The sequence below is a fragment of the Miniopterus natalensis genome, chromosome 11 (genome assembly GCF_054644295.1).
Source record: "Miniopterus natalensis isolate mMinNat1 chromosome 11, mMinNat1.hap1, whole genome shotgun sequence".
Lineage (NCBI taxonomy): Eukaryota > Metazoa > Chordata > Mammalia > Chiroptera > Miniopteridae > Miniopterus > Miniopterus natalensis.
This window is the reverse complement of record NC_142091.1, coordinates 60,192,367-60,206,824: the sequence shown is the minus strand read 5'-3', so window position 1 is coordinate 60,206,824 and position 14,458 is coordinate 60,192,367. Positions and strand designations below refer to the sequence as shown.

The window sequence follows — 14,458 nt, the reverse complement described above, 5'->3', positions numbered from 1 at the left end:
TTTAAACTTCCTACTGGTTGAATGCCATGCTAGGTCGTGGGGTTACAATGATGCGAAAGACTGAGAGTTAAGTCTGGTGAGAGAGACAAGCAGGGAACTGACCGAAATCCAATTCCACAAATATTTTAAATATGTGAATAAGTAGTTTGAAAGTACAAAGATGTAAGCAGAGGGGTTTGTGTTTGGTTTTCACTGGGAGTGTCTTATTTGTTATTCGTGGGGTTTTAATTTATGGAGATGACTGAGTGCTGACATGGCAAAGCCCCAGCGACTGAAAGACTTGTACCACTTACATTCCCCCCGAGAGGGGGCACAACATGCCACCAGGGCCAGGCGGGGCCACAGCAGAAGCATCAGGTCTGGTCAGGAGGCAGCGCAGGAGCAAGGGGAGAGTTCAGGCCAGAGCCTGCGCTGGGGTCTCCACTGGGAAGGCAGGGCAGAGCAGTCAGCTCAGCACGGGCCTGTTTGAACAATAAACGGTGGGGTTGGGGTGTAGGGGTGCTCTCTAGTTGCCCAGTGCCTGGCCTGGGACGATTGCAAACAGGGGAAATGTTAGCTTGGTGTGTGAGCCTTAGGTAAAGGGGTGGTTGCTTGTGCATGAGAGGAGCACTCCCAGTAAGCCGCTCACCACCTTTAGGAATTCGCTAGCCCTGGGAGGGCAGGCTGTTCCCAGGCAGCACCACTTTTAGGATGCCAGAATCATAAGACACAGAAAATAAACACGGTTAATACTGGCGGGGCACGGAGGGGCTATTAGTGTCGCACAGACATAAAGCATTACTGGTGTGGGGACGGGGAAACGGAGTGGGGAGGGTGGGGGGTCATTTCACTTTTCCAAATATTGGGAGGAAACTTTCTCCAGGATATGGACAACTTTGGAAAACTCAGTGACGCATGTACGTAGAGGCTTGAAAAATTAAAAATTTAAAAAAGTCAAAATTATTGACTATCTCGCTTCATTAGCACCCACGAGCCACCCTGGGGAGCGGCCGCCGGCGGAGTGGGGCCCCAGGGAAGCAGGGGCCTCACGGGGGTCCCCAGGGCACCCGGCTGCCTCGGGAACAGCCAAGAAAAAGAACTCGGGTGAGACGCGCGCCGCGCTCTCCGGCTCACAGGCCGCGACCTCGCCCCGCGCCGCATCCCCCCCGCCCTCGCGGCGCCGAGAGCAGACCTGGGCAAAAAGCAACACAAGCCCATTTGCTACAGACTGTGCTTTGCCCTAATCGGTGGAAAAAGAGCCGTGGCGACTAAGCGACCGCGGCTGACCTCAGATTCAGATTCAGATCCTGGGCGCCTTTTTACTTGGGGCTGAAATGGCGCCTTCGCCCGTCGCGCGCCCCGTGTGGGAGGGGGCCCCGCCGGCGCCTCCGGCTGCTCCCCAACTCTGCTCCTGCTCAGCGGACGTGGCTCGGAGCCGCCTAGCTCTGTGCAAGGGACCCGCGGGGAGAGGGAGGTGGAGGCGGGAGCACGAAGGGTTTCTAGGTCAGAAAACGAAGAGAGGCAATGGGTTTGGAGGCCAAGGGCGGAGAAGATGGAGCGTGAGATTTGGGGGGAGGCTTCGAGGATACCGGGTGTAAAATGTCTCATGAGGGACTGGAGGCTGAAGATTTTGTAACAAAGACTGAAAGAGGCCCGGGCGGGGCAAGTTTAGGGACCGGAACGGGAGGCGCTCCGGCGATCTTGGGGGTCGCACGTGGACACCCAGCGGAGATCACGCGTCGCGACGGAGCTGAGGAGTCGAGACGCAGAGCGCTCCTGCTGCGCAGGCGCAAGGGCGGCGGGCGGAGCCTTTCCGGGAGCCGCCCCTCGGCCCGCCCTGTGGGCGGGGTTGGTCCGGCGGTTACATAATAACCTGTGCAAGTCGCTATGGAGCGGCTCCGGTGCCGGCGGAGGGGGCGGGGCTTAGCCGGGCCCTGGGCGGGGCCACGGCCTGCACCGGGCCAGGCAAGATGGCGGCCGTGGAGCCCGAGTCTGCGCCTCTGACCCTAGAATCGCTGCCCACCGACCCCCTGCTCCTGATCTTGTCCTTCTTGGACTACCGGGACCTAATCAAGTAATGGGACGACGCGTATGGCAGGGGTGGGGTCACGGGAGCGGGAGGAGGCGGTGAGGCAGGAGGGACCGAGGCCCGGCTCGCCGACTGGCCCCGGACCCCCGCGAGAACCAGAAGGTGATGCCGGGGCCGCCCTCCTGCAGAGCCACCCGGGGGCCGGGGCGAGACGGGGGCGGTAAGGGCCCTGCCTTGAGGTTTTCGGTCCAGGACCCAGGCCCGGGAGCAACGGCAGCCCTCTCCCCCAGGCCTCGGTGAGGCTCGTTTCCGGGGGGGAGGAGGTACTGCTTCCCTGGGCCGCCCCGACGACCCCCGCACCCCACACCCACCGGTCCCCACCCGAGGGGGCCCGGCCCCGGCCGCCTTGGAAAGCCCCTTTCTGGCCCGAGCGCTCTTCTCTGCCTGGGCTCCGGGCCTGCGGAGCCGAGCACCGGAGTAGGCAGGTAGGGCGCCGCCGGAGAGCAGCCGGGCGACCCCCTGACCCCCGGGTGCGACTTCCGCGGCACCGTGATATCTGGCAGCGCCGCGCTAGGACTCACATGCTGGAAAATTGTTTTGCTTTCAGCCTTCCTCCTCACGGTTGCATGTTGCATTTTGTGTTTTGGTACTGACTTCCGTTGGTGCGATACAGGTGACCGCTTTCTCTCCTGTATGCTTTGGGTTGCCCAGATTACCAGCATCTGTTCCAAAAATAAACACCGGTTGCTGGTCAGGGTGGTTAAATGTCCAGTTCCTTCAGCGCTTGAGACTGGGATGGAAGAAATGGCGCTGTTTACACCCTTGACAGCTGGTGGCATGGCTCTTTCTTGTGCCACCACATATATTGAAGAGGAGGTGAAGTCGCCCTCTTAAGGATGGGTAGGCAAGATTCGTTTTGTTTTGTTTTGTTTTGTTTTGTTTGGATTAACTATTGGATTCTAGCTATCTGGTGATTGTGCGCTGTGTTATCAGGGATCCTTTTAGAAATGCAGCCTTTTTGGAGTTACTGGTAGCTGTTGGTTGGTCTAGCAGAGTGGTGACAGAGGGGTAACTCCAGTTTCTGGTTGCTCCCTATATTAGTACCTGCAACACTTAATTTTTCCTGAAAGTAAATTTTTGGCTACTCAGGCTTGTACCAAAGCAGAGAGAGAGAAAGTTTATCTTTTCTTTGAGAAAGGCTGTTCCAGCTGCAGACTGTTTTCATCTGAAATATTCTGTTGCTATAGCCTTTTAAAAATCTAACACAAACACACACCCTTATGATCTATGGACTACATTGCTGCCAGGGTGATCTTTCTAAGACAGATCTTGCTGTCATTCTCCTTAAAAACTTATGATGCTTTTCGTTTGCAGACTATAACCTAAATTTCTGGAAGCATGTAAGGCTCTTATCGTTTGGCACAATGCGCTCTAGCCAAATCAGATTTTTGCCAACATACTACATGTTTGTGGGTGTTTTTTTTTAATTCTGTGGCTTAAGCTCTTGACCTTGCCTGAAATGCTTTGTCCCCCTCTTCTCATCCTGGCAAGATGAAATTTCTTTAAGACCCCCTCACTTGATTCCTCCCTCTAACTTATTCTCTGCTTATTTGCCATGCCAGATGGATTGTGCACTTCTTAAACGTAAAGACTCCCCTGTTTATCTTTGTAGTCATAATTTATTCACAGATTTTTTTTTGACTGCCTGCTGTGTGCCAGTCTGTTAAATGTCTTGGATACAATACTGAACAAGACAGATAAGGCCCCTCTCATGAACTTTACTGTCTAGTGGGAAAGATGGAAAACAAGTCCATAATACAAGAGATAGTATGTGCTATGAAGGAAATAAGTCAATTGCTCTGTTAAGGAATGAGGGAGAGGCAGTTCAAATTGGAAGGAGCTGCCATATATGAAGGACGCCACAGAGCAGTCCTAGCAGAGGGAACAGTGTAGTGTGTTCAGAAGCTGAGTAGACAATAACATGACCTGTTGGAGGAGCTGGAAGACTGGTTTTGCAGGAGATAGGGAGTGACTCAGGCAGAGTGGCTTGAGAAGAGATGGCTGAGATCATGCAGGACCTTGTGAACCAAGGTGAGAAGATCAGATTTTATTTTAAATGCTTTAGATAGTAATCAAAGTTTTAAACAGATGTGACATGATCCCTCCATAAATGTTTATGAACGTAAACTGAGTTGAATACTGTATTAGGGTTCTTGAGAGAAAAAGAATGTCTGTGTATGTGTGCGTATAATTTATCATAAGGTATTGGCTCATGCATTATGGAGGCAGAGAAGTCCTACTATCTACCATCTGCAAGCCAGAGACTCAAGAAAGCTGGCGGTATAATTCTAAGGCCAGAGAGCTGGAGAGCTGATGGTGTAGATTCCAGTCTGGGTCTGAAAGCCTGGGTCTGAAAGCCTGAGAACCAGGAATGCCAAGGATGAAGAAGATCCCTGGCTCAACTCAGGTAGTCAGGCAGAGAGCAGCTCTAACCTTACTCTGCCTTTTTGTTCTAGTCAAACCCACAATGGATTGGCTGATGTCCACGCACATTGGGGAAGGCCATCTGGCTTACTTAGTCTATCAATTCAAATGCTAATCTTCTCCAGGAATATCCCCACAGACACATCCAGAAATAATGTTTAACCGGCTATCTGGGCATCCCTTGGCCCAGGCAAGCTGACACATAAAATTAACCATTACAAATACCATTGAATTTTATCTACTGAAAAGTTTCCAGTTACTGCAGCTTCTTTGCTGCACTATACAGTCCAACTTTGCCAAGCGTCCTGCTCATTGCTGAGCTCTGAAGTTTTTGGAACATACTTGCTGAACTGGAGTGGGTTGGACTGGACTCGTCCATTAGGGTCATTGTGTAATATCAGCTGCATAGTTTGAATCTCTCTCTCCGTTCCAGGGTGATTTATTGTGTACCTATCTTTCTTAACCCTCACTGTGCATCAGAATTACATGTGGCACTTTTTAAACATACACATGCCTTAGTTAAAGATCTTGCCCCAAGCCAGCTGAGTCAGAATCTCTAGAATAGTAGCTCTCATCCTTGCTGTGCATCGAGATCACCTTTGGTGCTTAGTTCAGAGATTCTTTTATGCTGTTTAACTCTCGGGATGGAGGAGGGAGAAGGACCGAGAAAAGGACTCTGAGTTACAAAACTGGAGGGAACAACGCATTTGCAGATGTTAGTTTGGGCATCTTGCGAACTTGGCAGAAAAGAGTGAGGATGAATTTTGTGTAAAATCTGAAAATTGAACAAAAGTTTTTAGCATGCCCCACTCATGGCCTTGACAAACCCCATGTGATTTAAGATTCCCTTTATTGATTAGCCATTGCCCAAGTGAGCTCTTTGAATACTACTTTCTATATTAATCTGTGATTCTTCTGAAAAGATAGAAATACATTTTCCTAATCTTAGGTTCATTCTTTTTGCAAATTAAATATGTAGTGTAGGATTTGCAGGATAGAAACACTATCGCATTAGAATACAATATAGCCCTGGCCTGTGTGCCTCAGTTGGTTGAACATTGTCCTGTGCACCAAAAAGTCGCCAGTTCGATTCCCAGTCAGGGCACATGCAGGTTTGATCCCCTGTTGGGGTGTGTATGAGAGGCAACCGATCGATGTTTCTCTCTCATATCAATGTTTCTCTCTCTCTCGCTCTTCCTCTACCTTCCTCTCTCTTTAAAATCAATACAAACTTTTTTTTTTTTAAAAGAATACAATATAGAATAAGAAAATTATTTGTTTCTAAACATTTTATGTTTTCGAGCAGCTGATACTAACTTGAATAGCTGTGGATATTGAAATAGAATTGTTATGACTGACACTTTTTATAGATGGACTCTCCAGTAGTTGGTATAATTAAAAAGTGGTTTTGGCTGCAATATTTATTTCTTTTAAGAAAAGTTAGAACAAAACAAACAAAAGCCCTGTGTATTTAAAATAAAATGTCTAACAGATCTTAAAGAGAATACACTATGTACACCTGAATAGTATTTCTCCTTGTATGCAGAAATGATTATTGTCACAATGATAAGTGTAGGAAGGCTCTTTGATTTGAAATTAACTCCAATGATGTATATGTTTCATAGATTTTCATATGAAAATTATAATTGTAGAGGTTTGGGGGTTTGTGAACTCAAATAGTTAAGATTTCAGTACTTAAAAGATAATTGTACTAGATAACACATTAAAGAGATTTTGAAAATATTGTTTTGCAATTATAAGGGTAGAAAATGGAAAATAAGAAAAACAAAAGGAATAGAACAAAACTTAACATTGAATATTTTCATCTTGATTTTTAAATTGTTTTCTTATTTTTTTTTACTAACCGTGAATCCGGTTACTGTCAGTTGTTGCTACGTCAGTCGAAGACTTAGCCAGCTATCAAGTCATGATCCTCTGTGGAGAAGACATTGCAAAAAATATTGGCTCATATCTGAGTGAGTATTTGGGAAATATGTAGTCTTGAAATTTGGCTCTGGGCTTTCATAACACTGGTCTGTCCTGATTTTTCACTCTAACCCTTACCTCTTTGTCTCCTTTGGTGGCTCTTCTTGCCAGTAAATGTTGGTGTTCTCCCAGCCTTGATCCTTGGCCCCCTGCTCTTTTCCCTCAGTGACAGTTTATAGTGACTGTGACAGTTTATAGTGACTACTGTGTGCTGCTAACTCCCAACCCTGAATGTTCATCCCTGACATTCCCACTGAGCTTTAGACTTGTTTGGATAACTGCCTGCTGGACCTTTCCTTTGGATGACCCACAAGAGTTCACTGAGTTCAGTAAATGTTAATAAGTTTGACAGAATAAAAGTGTAATAACAGAAGGAAGGAGTTGGGAAAAGTGAAAGACAGGATAGGATTGCTAATATCTTTTTCTGAGATTGACGGGAGTCAGGTAGTGACTGAAACTGTAAAGCAAGAAGTAGAGGTTTAAGTGTATTATTGAAAGTTCCAAGCTCCTCAATAGAACTAAAACTTCATAACAGCATCAAACATTGGGAGGAGGAAGAATGCGGAAGAGAGAATTTTAAATCCAGCTATATCCCAATCTTTTACTTTAGGGTATCAGTAGATGAATGTGAAATTGATAAATCAAGAACCAGAGGCATAAACATTTAGAATTACAGAGATGACTAAAGTTCCTTTGAGAGGTTGGGCTTATAAGTTCTTTGGTACTTTTTTGGTTTTGATAAATAGGTATATATATAATTTACATTAATAAAAAGGTACTTTTTTCTTCCACCCACCCCAAAAAAATAAACACCCTGAATTGTTCTTTTCTCCATCTTTGAACCTGATAATCCTACATTCCTAGTCTTCATGGTGGTACTGTCCCATCCACCTAGGCCTCTAAGCCAAAAGCAGGAATCATCCCACAGCTCTCCTTTCTCTGCTTCTCCTTCCCTCCTCCCTCCCTCCATTTATTCAGTTACTAAGCCTTTCTGATTTTAGCCTCTCTATTTCTTGAATCTTTCTACTCATTTCATCTAGCTATCAGTTTTAGTTCATTTCATCACCTCTTACCAGGACTACTGCAAAACCCTCCTAACTCATCTCTAAGCCTCTAGTTTACACCCCTCCCACACCATAGCCACAATTCTGCTCTTTGAACTACCCAGTTAAAACCCTTCAGTGCCCTTCATTTCCATGTTAGTATGTTACCTTACGACCCTTTGTGTGTGCCTTATCTTGTATCACTTCTGACTTATATCATTCTTTCTCCCTCATAAGCCTATGCATTTTTGAGGGCAAAAAGTGGGCCCTCTTTTTAATGTCCTCAAGTGGCAAAGAGGACATTCAGTACTAGTATTTGTGGAATTGTACCAAATCTAAATGTTGAATTGTGATTACTGTGATGCTGTATGATTCTCTGGCTAATCAAATGTAGATAAATTAAATTAATATCATATCATTGGACTCTAAATGTTTTCTAAAATAGAACAACTACAGTTGACCCTTGAACAATGGGTTTGAACTACACGGGTCCACTTATACAGCGATTTTTTTCAATAACTCTTGTAAATTAATTTTCTCTTCCTTATGATTTTCTTTTTCCTAGCTTACTTTATTGTAAGAATACAGTATATAATACATATAACATATAAAATATATGCTAATCAACTATTTATGTTACCAGTAAGGCTTCCAGTCAGCGGTAGCTATTAGTAAACTTTGGGGGAGTCAGCAGTTATACTCATATTTTCTTTTAGCATTTGTACTGATTTTAAAGAGAAAAGAAGAGAGAGGGAGAAACATCAATCAGCTGCCTCCTATACACCCCCTACTGGGGATAGAGCATGAAATACGAGCATGTGCCCTGACCAGGAATCAAGCCAACAACCTTTTGGTGCACCGGCATGATGCCCAACCAACTGAGCCACTCGAGCCAGGGCTCTACTTGGATTTTTGTCTGGAGTGGAGGTCGGAGAAGTCCCCACCCCTAACCCCTGCATTGTTCAAGGGTCACCTGTACATACGTATTTTAAATTTTGTAATTGGTATGATTTTAGAAGCAAGTTGAGATTCACACCCCATGTACCCTTCACATGTTTTATTAAGATTAGAAAATTTAGGAAAAAAGTAAGTAGAAAATAAGTGATTCATAATCCCACCATGCCAGCAATAACGCCTGTTGTTAATTTTTTTGGTGTCACTATTTGCTACCTAGTTTTCATTTGTAGCTAAAATAAATGAAAAGGAAGGAAAAAGTAATCACAAATTTCTAATAAAGTATGTTTGTAAGTGTCTAAAATGCATGCTAATTTCAAAGAATTTTAATCTCATTTTTGTTATCTGTTTAGGGAAGAGAAAGCACAGAAGAATCAGTGCTGGAAATCTCTCTTCATTGATACTTACTCTGACGTAGGAAGATACATCGACCATTATGCTGCTATTAAAAAGGCCTGGGATGACCTCAAGAAATATTTGGAACCCAGATGTCCTCGGATGGTTTTGTCTCTGAAAGGTATTGGGAGTGCAAAGGTCCCGCTTCCCCATTTTAGTTACTATAGTATAAATAGGTTAAATAACTTCAGGTCTCTCTCATCTATGCTAGTCTGTTCTAACCCAACATTGTCTGTAATTCACCATTCACTTTTGGCCAAGGAAATAGAAAGTCTATATTGCTTAAAGAACCCTTGCTCTAGTGCCTGCCCTACTTTTGCCTACCTCAGGAGCCACATGATTACTTATTAGAAGGGAAAGCTGAGCTCTGTTTATTCTTGTATTTGTTTTATATAAACAAACTAGTAATACAAAGAGCTTGAGGATAACTGTTGTGATTGCTTTTAAAATATTTTTTAATTGAAAAACTGCCTGCTGTATCAACCCTTTCCTATTTTCAGTAAAGTATGACAGTCTAGTGTTTGAAAAGACAAAACAATAAAGACCTTGGTCTTTAAGAGTATAAGAGCAGCATAATAAAGAAAACTTTCATCCCTATTTTGAGATTTACAGAATAGTGAAAACTAAGATTTGAACTGAGGCCTGTTTGACCTGCAGCTAGAGTTTGCTGATTCCTGATTTATACCAGTCCCCTCATTTTACAGGTGAAGGGGCAGGCTCCGAGAGTTTAGGTGACTTATGCAAGTTCACGTAACTAGTGAGTGAGAGAGAACTCTAACCTAGGTTTCTTGGCTCCTAGTAACCTTTTCACTGTCTCCTCATACAAGCAGGCTCGGGGGCAAGGGAAGTAAATGAATGTTTATTGCCAGTAAAACATTTTATTAAGCACAAGAAGCTTATTTAATCCTCACTGTAATCCTCTCACATGGGTGGCATTATATCCCATTCCACAGTCGAGGAAACAGAATTAAAGAGATGAGGTAACTTGCAGAGTCGGTCAGTAAGTGGGAGAGCTGAGGACTCACCTGGCCTGACTCCCACATTCTGTTGCAGTAGGAAGCCTCTCTAAACCTTGATTTCACTGTTTTGTAAGCATATATTTCTTTATATTTCTCTTTTGCCATATTTGTTTGTTTGTTTTTTGGCTTTTGGCTTTTTTTCTTTTTTTTTCTCTCTTGCTGCCTCTTCTTTAAGAAATTCTGTTTCTTAATGTTGTATGTTAAATACTCGATGTGTAGCTCTATTAGTTTCTTTCCTCATCTAACTTCTGTTTCAGGCAGTTATTCAGCTTTTTTTGTACTAAACTTTTTAAAATAAAGTTTTTATTTTGGAGTAATTTTAAATTACAGGGAAGCTGCAACATTTTACCCAGTTTCACTTTCCCATAATGTATTGCTTTGTGGGACATTTGTCAAAACTAAAGTCTTCATAGGCACATTATTATTAACTAAACTCCAGACTTTATTCAGATTTCACCAGCTCTTCCATTAATGCCCTTTCAATTTCTGTATCCAGTCCAGAATACCACACGCATTTAGCTGTTATGTCTCCTTCGTGTCCTCCGGTCTCTGGCAGTTTCTCAGTCTTTCCTCGACTTTCATGACCTTAACACTTTAAAGGAGTACTGGTGTGGTATTTTGTAGAATGCCCCTTGAACTGGCTGTGTTTGAAGTATTGCTCATTACAAACTGGAGAAGTGGGTTTTCAGAAAGATTACCACAGAGATATGGTGCACCTCTCATCCCTTATCTGTGGGTATGTGACATCCACATGCTGTCACTAGTGATGTCAACTAACCTACCAAAATGTGCGCAGGTCATAATTGTACAACTCAGTGAATTATCGTAGTGTGAACACAGCCATTGTAGCAGCTCCAACTCCAGAAGTAGGATAATAATCTGTACCTAGGACCCTCCCTCTTTCTCAGGGGTAACCACTCTCCTGGTGGCTAATACCACTGAGTAGTTTTCTCTCTTTTTGAATTTTATATAACTTGTATGATACATATATTTTGTGTGACTTATTTCCTTTTTTGTGCAAGATTCAACTGTGTCATCTCTAATAGTAGTTTGTTAATTTTTGTTGGGTGTAGTACTCCATTATATGAGTAGACCACAATTTATATGTTTATTCTACTGTTGATGGATATTTGGGTTATTTTCAGTTTTTGGCTATTACAAATAATGTAGTGTAAAAGAATTGTAATTAATACAAATGTAAATCATTATTGATGTACGTATGAGCATATTTCTATCAGGTAAATACCTAGGATTGAGTTTGCTGGGTTGTAGTGTGTACTTATATTGAACTTCAAAAGATACTATTAATTTTTCAAAGTGGTTCTACCACTTTACATTCCTTTAATGTTGTTAATGTTGTCATTCTTTGTATTTTAGCCTTTCTAATGGGTGTATAGTGGTGGTTTTAATTTACATTTCCTTGAGCATGTACACTAAAAACAGTTTTATTTGTAGCTTTCCAATTCTTACATGTCATTTATTTCTTTTCTTGCCTTATTGTACTGGCTAGGACCTTATTAAACTGGCTAGGGCCTTCATACAGTGTTGGAGCAATGCGATGATAGTAAGCATCCTTATCATTCTGCAGTTTCAACATTTCTCCTTTAAAGATGATGTTCACTGTAGGTTTTTGTATATGTTCTTTATTAGATTGAAGAAAGTTCCTTCTGATAGTAGTTTATGAAGAGGATTTTTTTGTTTTCGTGTTTTGGATAATAGAAATTTTTTTTTTTTTAAATACATCTTTATTGATTTCAGAGAGAGGAAGGGAGAGGGAGAGAGAGGGATAGAAACATCAATGATGAGAGAGTCATTGATCGACTGCGAGCCCGCAACCCGGGCATGTGCCCTGACTGGGAATCGAACCCTGATCGCCTGGATCCTAGGTTGACACTCAACTGCTGAGCCATGCCCGGCCGGGCAAAATTTTTTTTTTAATCCTCACCTGAGGATATTTTTTCCATTGCTTTTCAGAGAGAGTGGAAGGGGGAGAGAGAGAGAAACATAGATGTGAGAGAGACATATCAATTGGTTGCCTCCTGCACGCTCCCCAACAGGGGCCGGGGATCAAGCCTGCAATCGAGGTACATGCCCTTGGCCAGTTGAACCCGGCACCCTTCGGTGCATAGGCTGACACTCTTAACCACTGAGCCAAACCGGCTAGGGCTAGATAATTGAATTTTTATCAAATGTCCTCCAGCCTTTGTGATTATCATATGATTTCTCTACTTCATCCTGTTAATGTGCCAAATTACATTGATCAATTTTCTGGATATTAAACCATACAATTCCTCAAATAAATTTACTTTGGTTGTAATGTATTATCCTTTTTATATGTTGTTAGATTTGATTGGCTAGTATTTGATTGGGTTTTTACATCTATGTTCTTGGGAGAGTTTGGCCTGTAATTTTCCTTTCTTACAATGTTCTTGTCAGGTTTTGGTATCAAGATGATACTGGCTTTCTCAAACTAGTTGGGAAGTGTTACCTCTCTTTCTGTTCCCTGAAAGAGTTTATGTAAGCTTGATTTTATTTCTTGATTAAATGATTAGTAGAATGAACCAATGAAGCCATTCAATCCTGGAGCATTCATTGTGGGGAGGCTTTAAACTAAGGAATCAATTTCTGCATAGGACTATTCAGATTTTCTACTTATTTTCAAAACAGTTTTGATAAGTTGTGTTTTTCTAGGATTGTCCACTGTATTTACATTTCCTAGTTTATTGTCATAAAGTTTTTCTTAATGTCCTCTTTGTAATGCTTGTTGGATTTGTAGTGATTTCACCTTCCCATTTTTGGAACTATTTGTGCTTTCTCTCCGTTACTCTTGATCAGTTTTGCTAGGTAGGGGCTAATCAATTTTAATAGTCTTTTCAAAGAACTGGCATTTGCCTTTGCCAGTCCTCTCTATATTCACTTCTTATTTCTTATTTTATTAATTTTTCTGATTTCTTCGAGTTTATTGTCACTTTTTTCCTGGTTTGAAAGGATTGCTTAGATCATAAGTATTCAGTTTTTCTTACTTTTTTAAAATGCCTTTAGGACTCTAAATTTTCCTGGAAACATAGCTTTAGCTTCATCCCATAAGTTTTAATATGTTATATTTTCATTAACATACAGTTCAAAATATTTTCTAATTTCTTCTTTGACCTATGGGTTAAATAGAAATAGATGGCTCGATTTCCAAACAATTGGGGCTTTTTTAGTAATCTTTTTTATATAATTTATATTTTAATTCCACTGTGATTAGAGAATGTACTCTATGAGTTTAGTCATTTGAAATTTGCTGTGATTTTTTTTCTCCAGTCCAGCATATAATCTATCTTGGTAAATGTTCTATGTACACTTGAAAAGAATGTACATTCTGCCATTGTTGGATTCAATATGATACATATGTGTACTACCACATATATAATTAGGCAAAAATAGTTAATCTTATATTCTTGCTAATTTGGGGGGCTACTAGTTATTAGTTATGAAAAGTATGTTAAAATTTCTGTCTGTGGTAGGCATAAATCTGAGATAGTTCCCAAGATTCCCATACTCCTGTACATACCTGGTAAATAATAGTCTCCCCTTGAGTGTGAGTGGACTGTGGATATAATTGATTTCAGTCCTGTGGATAGGTCATGTTATATGACAAAGATGAAGGGGGTTTGCAGATGTAATTGAAGTCCCAAATTAGTTGATTTGAGGAAATTATCCTCAATGGTCCTCACCTAATCAGATAAGTCCTAACAGGAACTGGGCCCTTCCAGAAGTCAAAGAGATTTTTTTTAATATATGTTTTTATTGATTTCAGAGAGAGGAAGGGAGAGGGACAGAGAGTTAGAAACATCAATTGTGAGAATCATTGATCGGCTGCCTCCTGCACGCCCTGTACTGGGAATCGAGGCGGCAACCCAGTCGTGTACCATGACCAAGAATCTAACTGTGACCTCCTGGTTCATGGGTCAAAGTTCAACCACTGAGCCACATTGGGCGGGGGAGATTTGAAGCATGGGTATCTCTCCTGTTCTTGAGTAAGCAAACTAGTATGTTGTGGGGAGGCCAGGCGATAGGGAATGGCAAGTGGCTTCTAGGAGCTGAGGGCCTCAGCTGCAGCAGCAAGGAACTGAATTCTGCCAACAACCGGTGAGCTTTGACGAGGACCCCAAGCATAAGATGCATAAGATGAGCAGCAGCCCAGGTTGACACCATGATTTCAGCCTTGTGGGACTTGAGCTGAGGATCCAATTCACTCATGCCCAGATTTAACCTATAAAAACTGTGAAATAATAAAGGAGTGTTTTAAGCTGCTAATATTGTGGCAATAGAAAACTAATACACCCACTATGATTATAGATGTATCTTTTTCCATTTTAGTCTTTTATTTTAAAAATTACGTTTTGAAGCTGTGTTATTAGGTACACAAAATTAGAATTATACTATCTGTGTAGTGAATTTAACCTTTTTGAAAAAAGTCCTCCATTATCTCTAAAATGCTATTTGCCTTAAATTCTGTTTTGTGTGATTTTAGTGGAGCTCTTTTAGCTTTCTTTTCTCTATCTGCATCTTTAAGATATGCC

The 14,458-nt window shown here is 42.2% G+C and overlaps 1 protein-coding gene across 1 annotated transcript in view; it reads left to right on the top strand.

Moving 5' to 3' along the window:
- The first annotated feature begins 1,936 nt into the window (after positions 1-1,936).
- Positions 1,937-14,458, top strand: part of FBXO3 (F-box protein 3) — a 32,809-nt gene continuing 20,287 nt past the window's right edge. Inside the window, exons 1-3 of the mRNA XM_087821808.1 lie at positions 1,937-2,053; positions 6,379-6,468; positions 8,829-8,992. Of these exons, the coding sequence (XP_087677934.1) occupies positions 1,950-2,053; positions 6,379-6,468; positions 8,829-8,992 (358 nt within the window). The 5' untranslated portion in view covers positions 1,937-1,949. The remainder of the gene's footprint in view (positions 2,054-6,378; positions 6,469-8,828; positions 8,993-14,458) is intronic.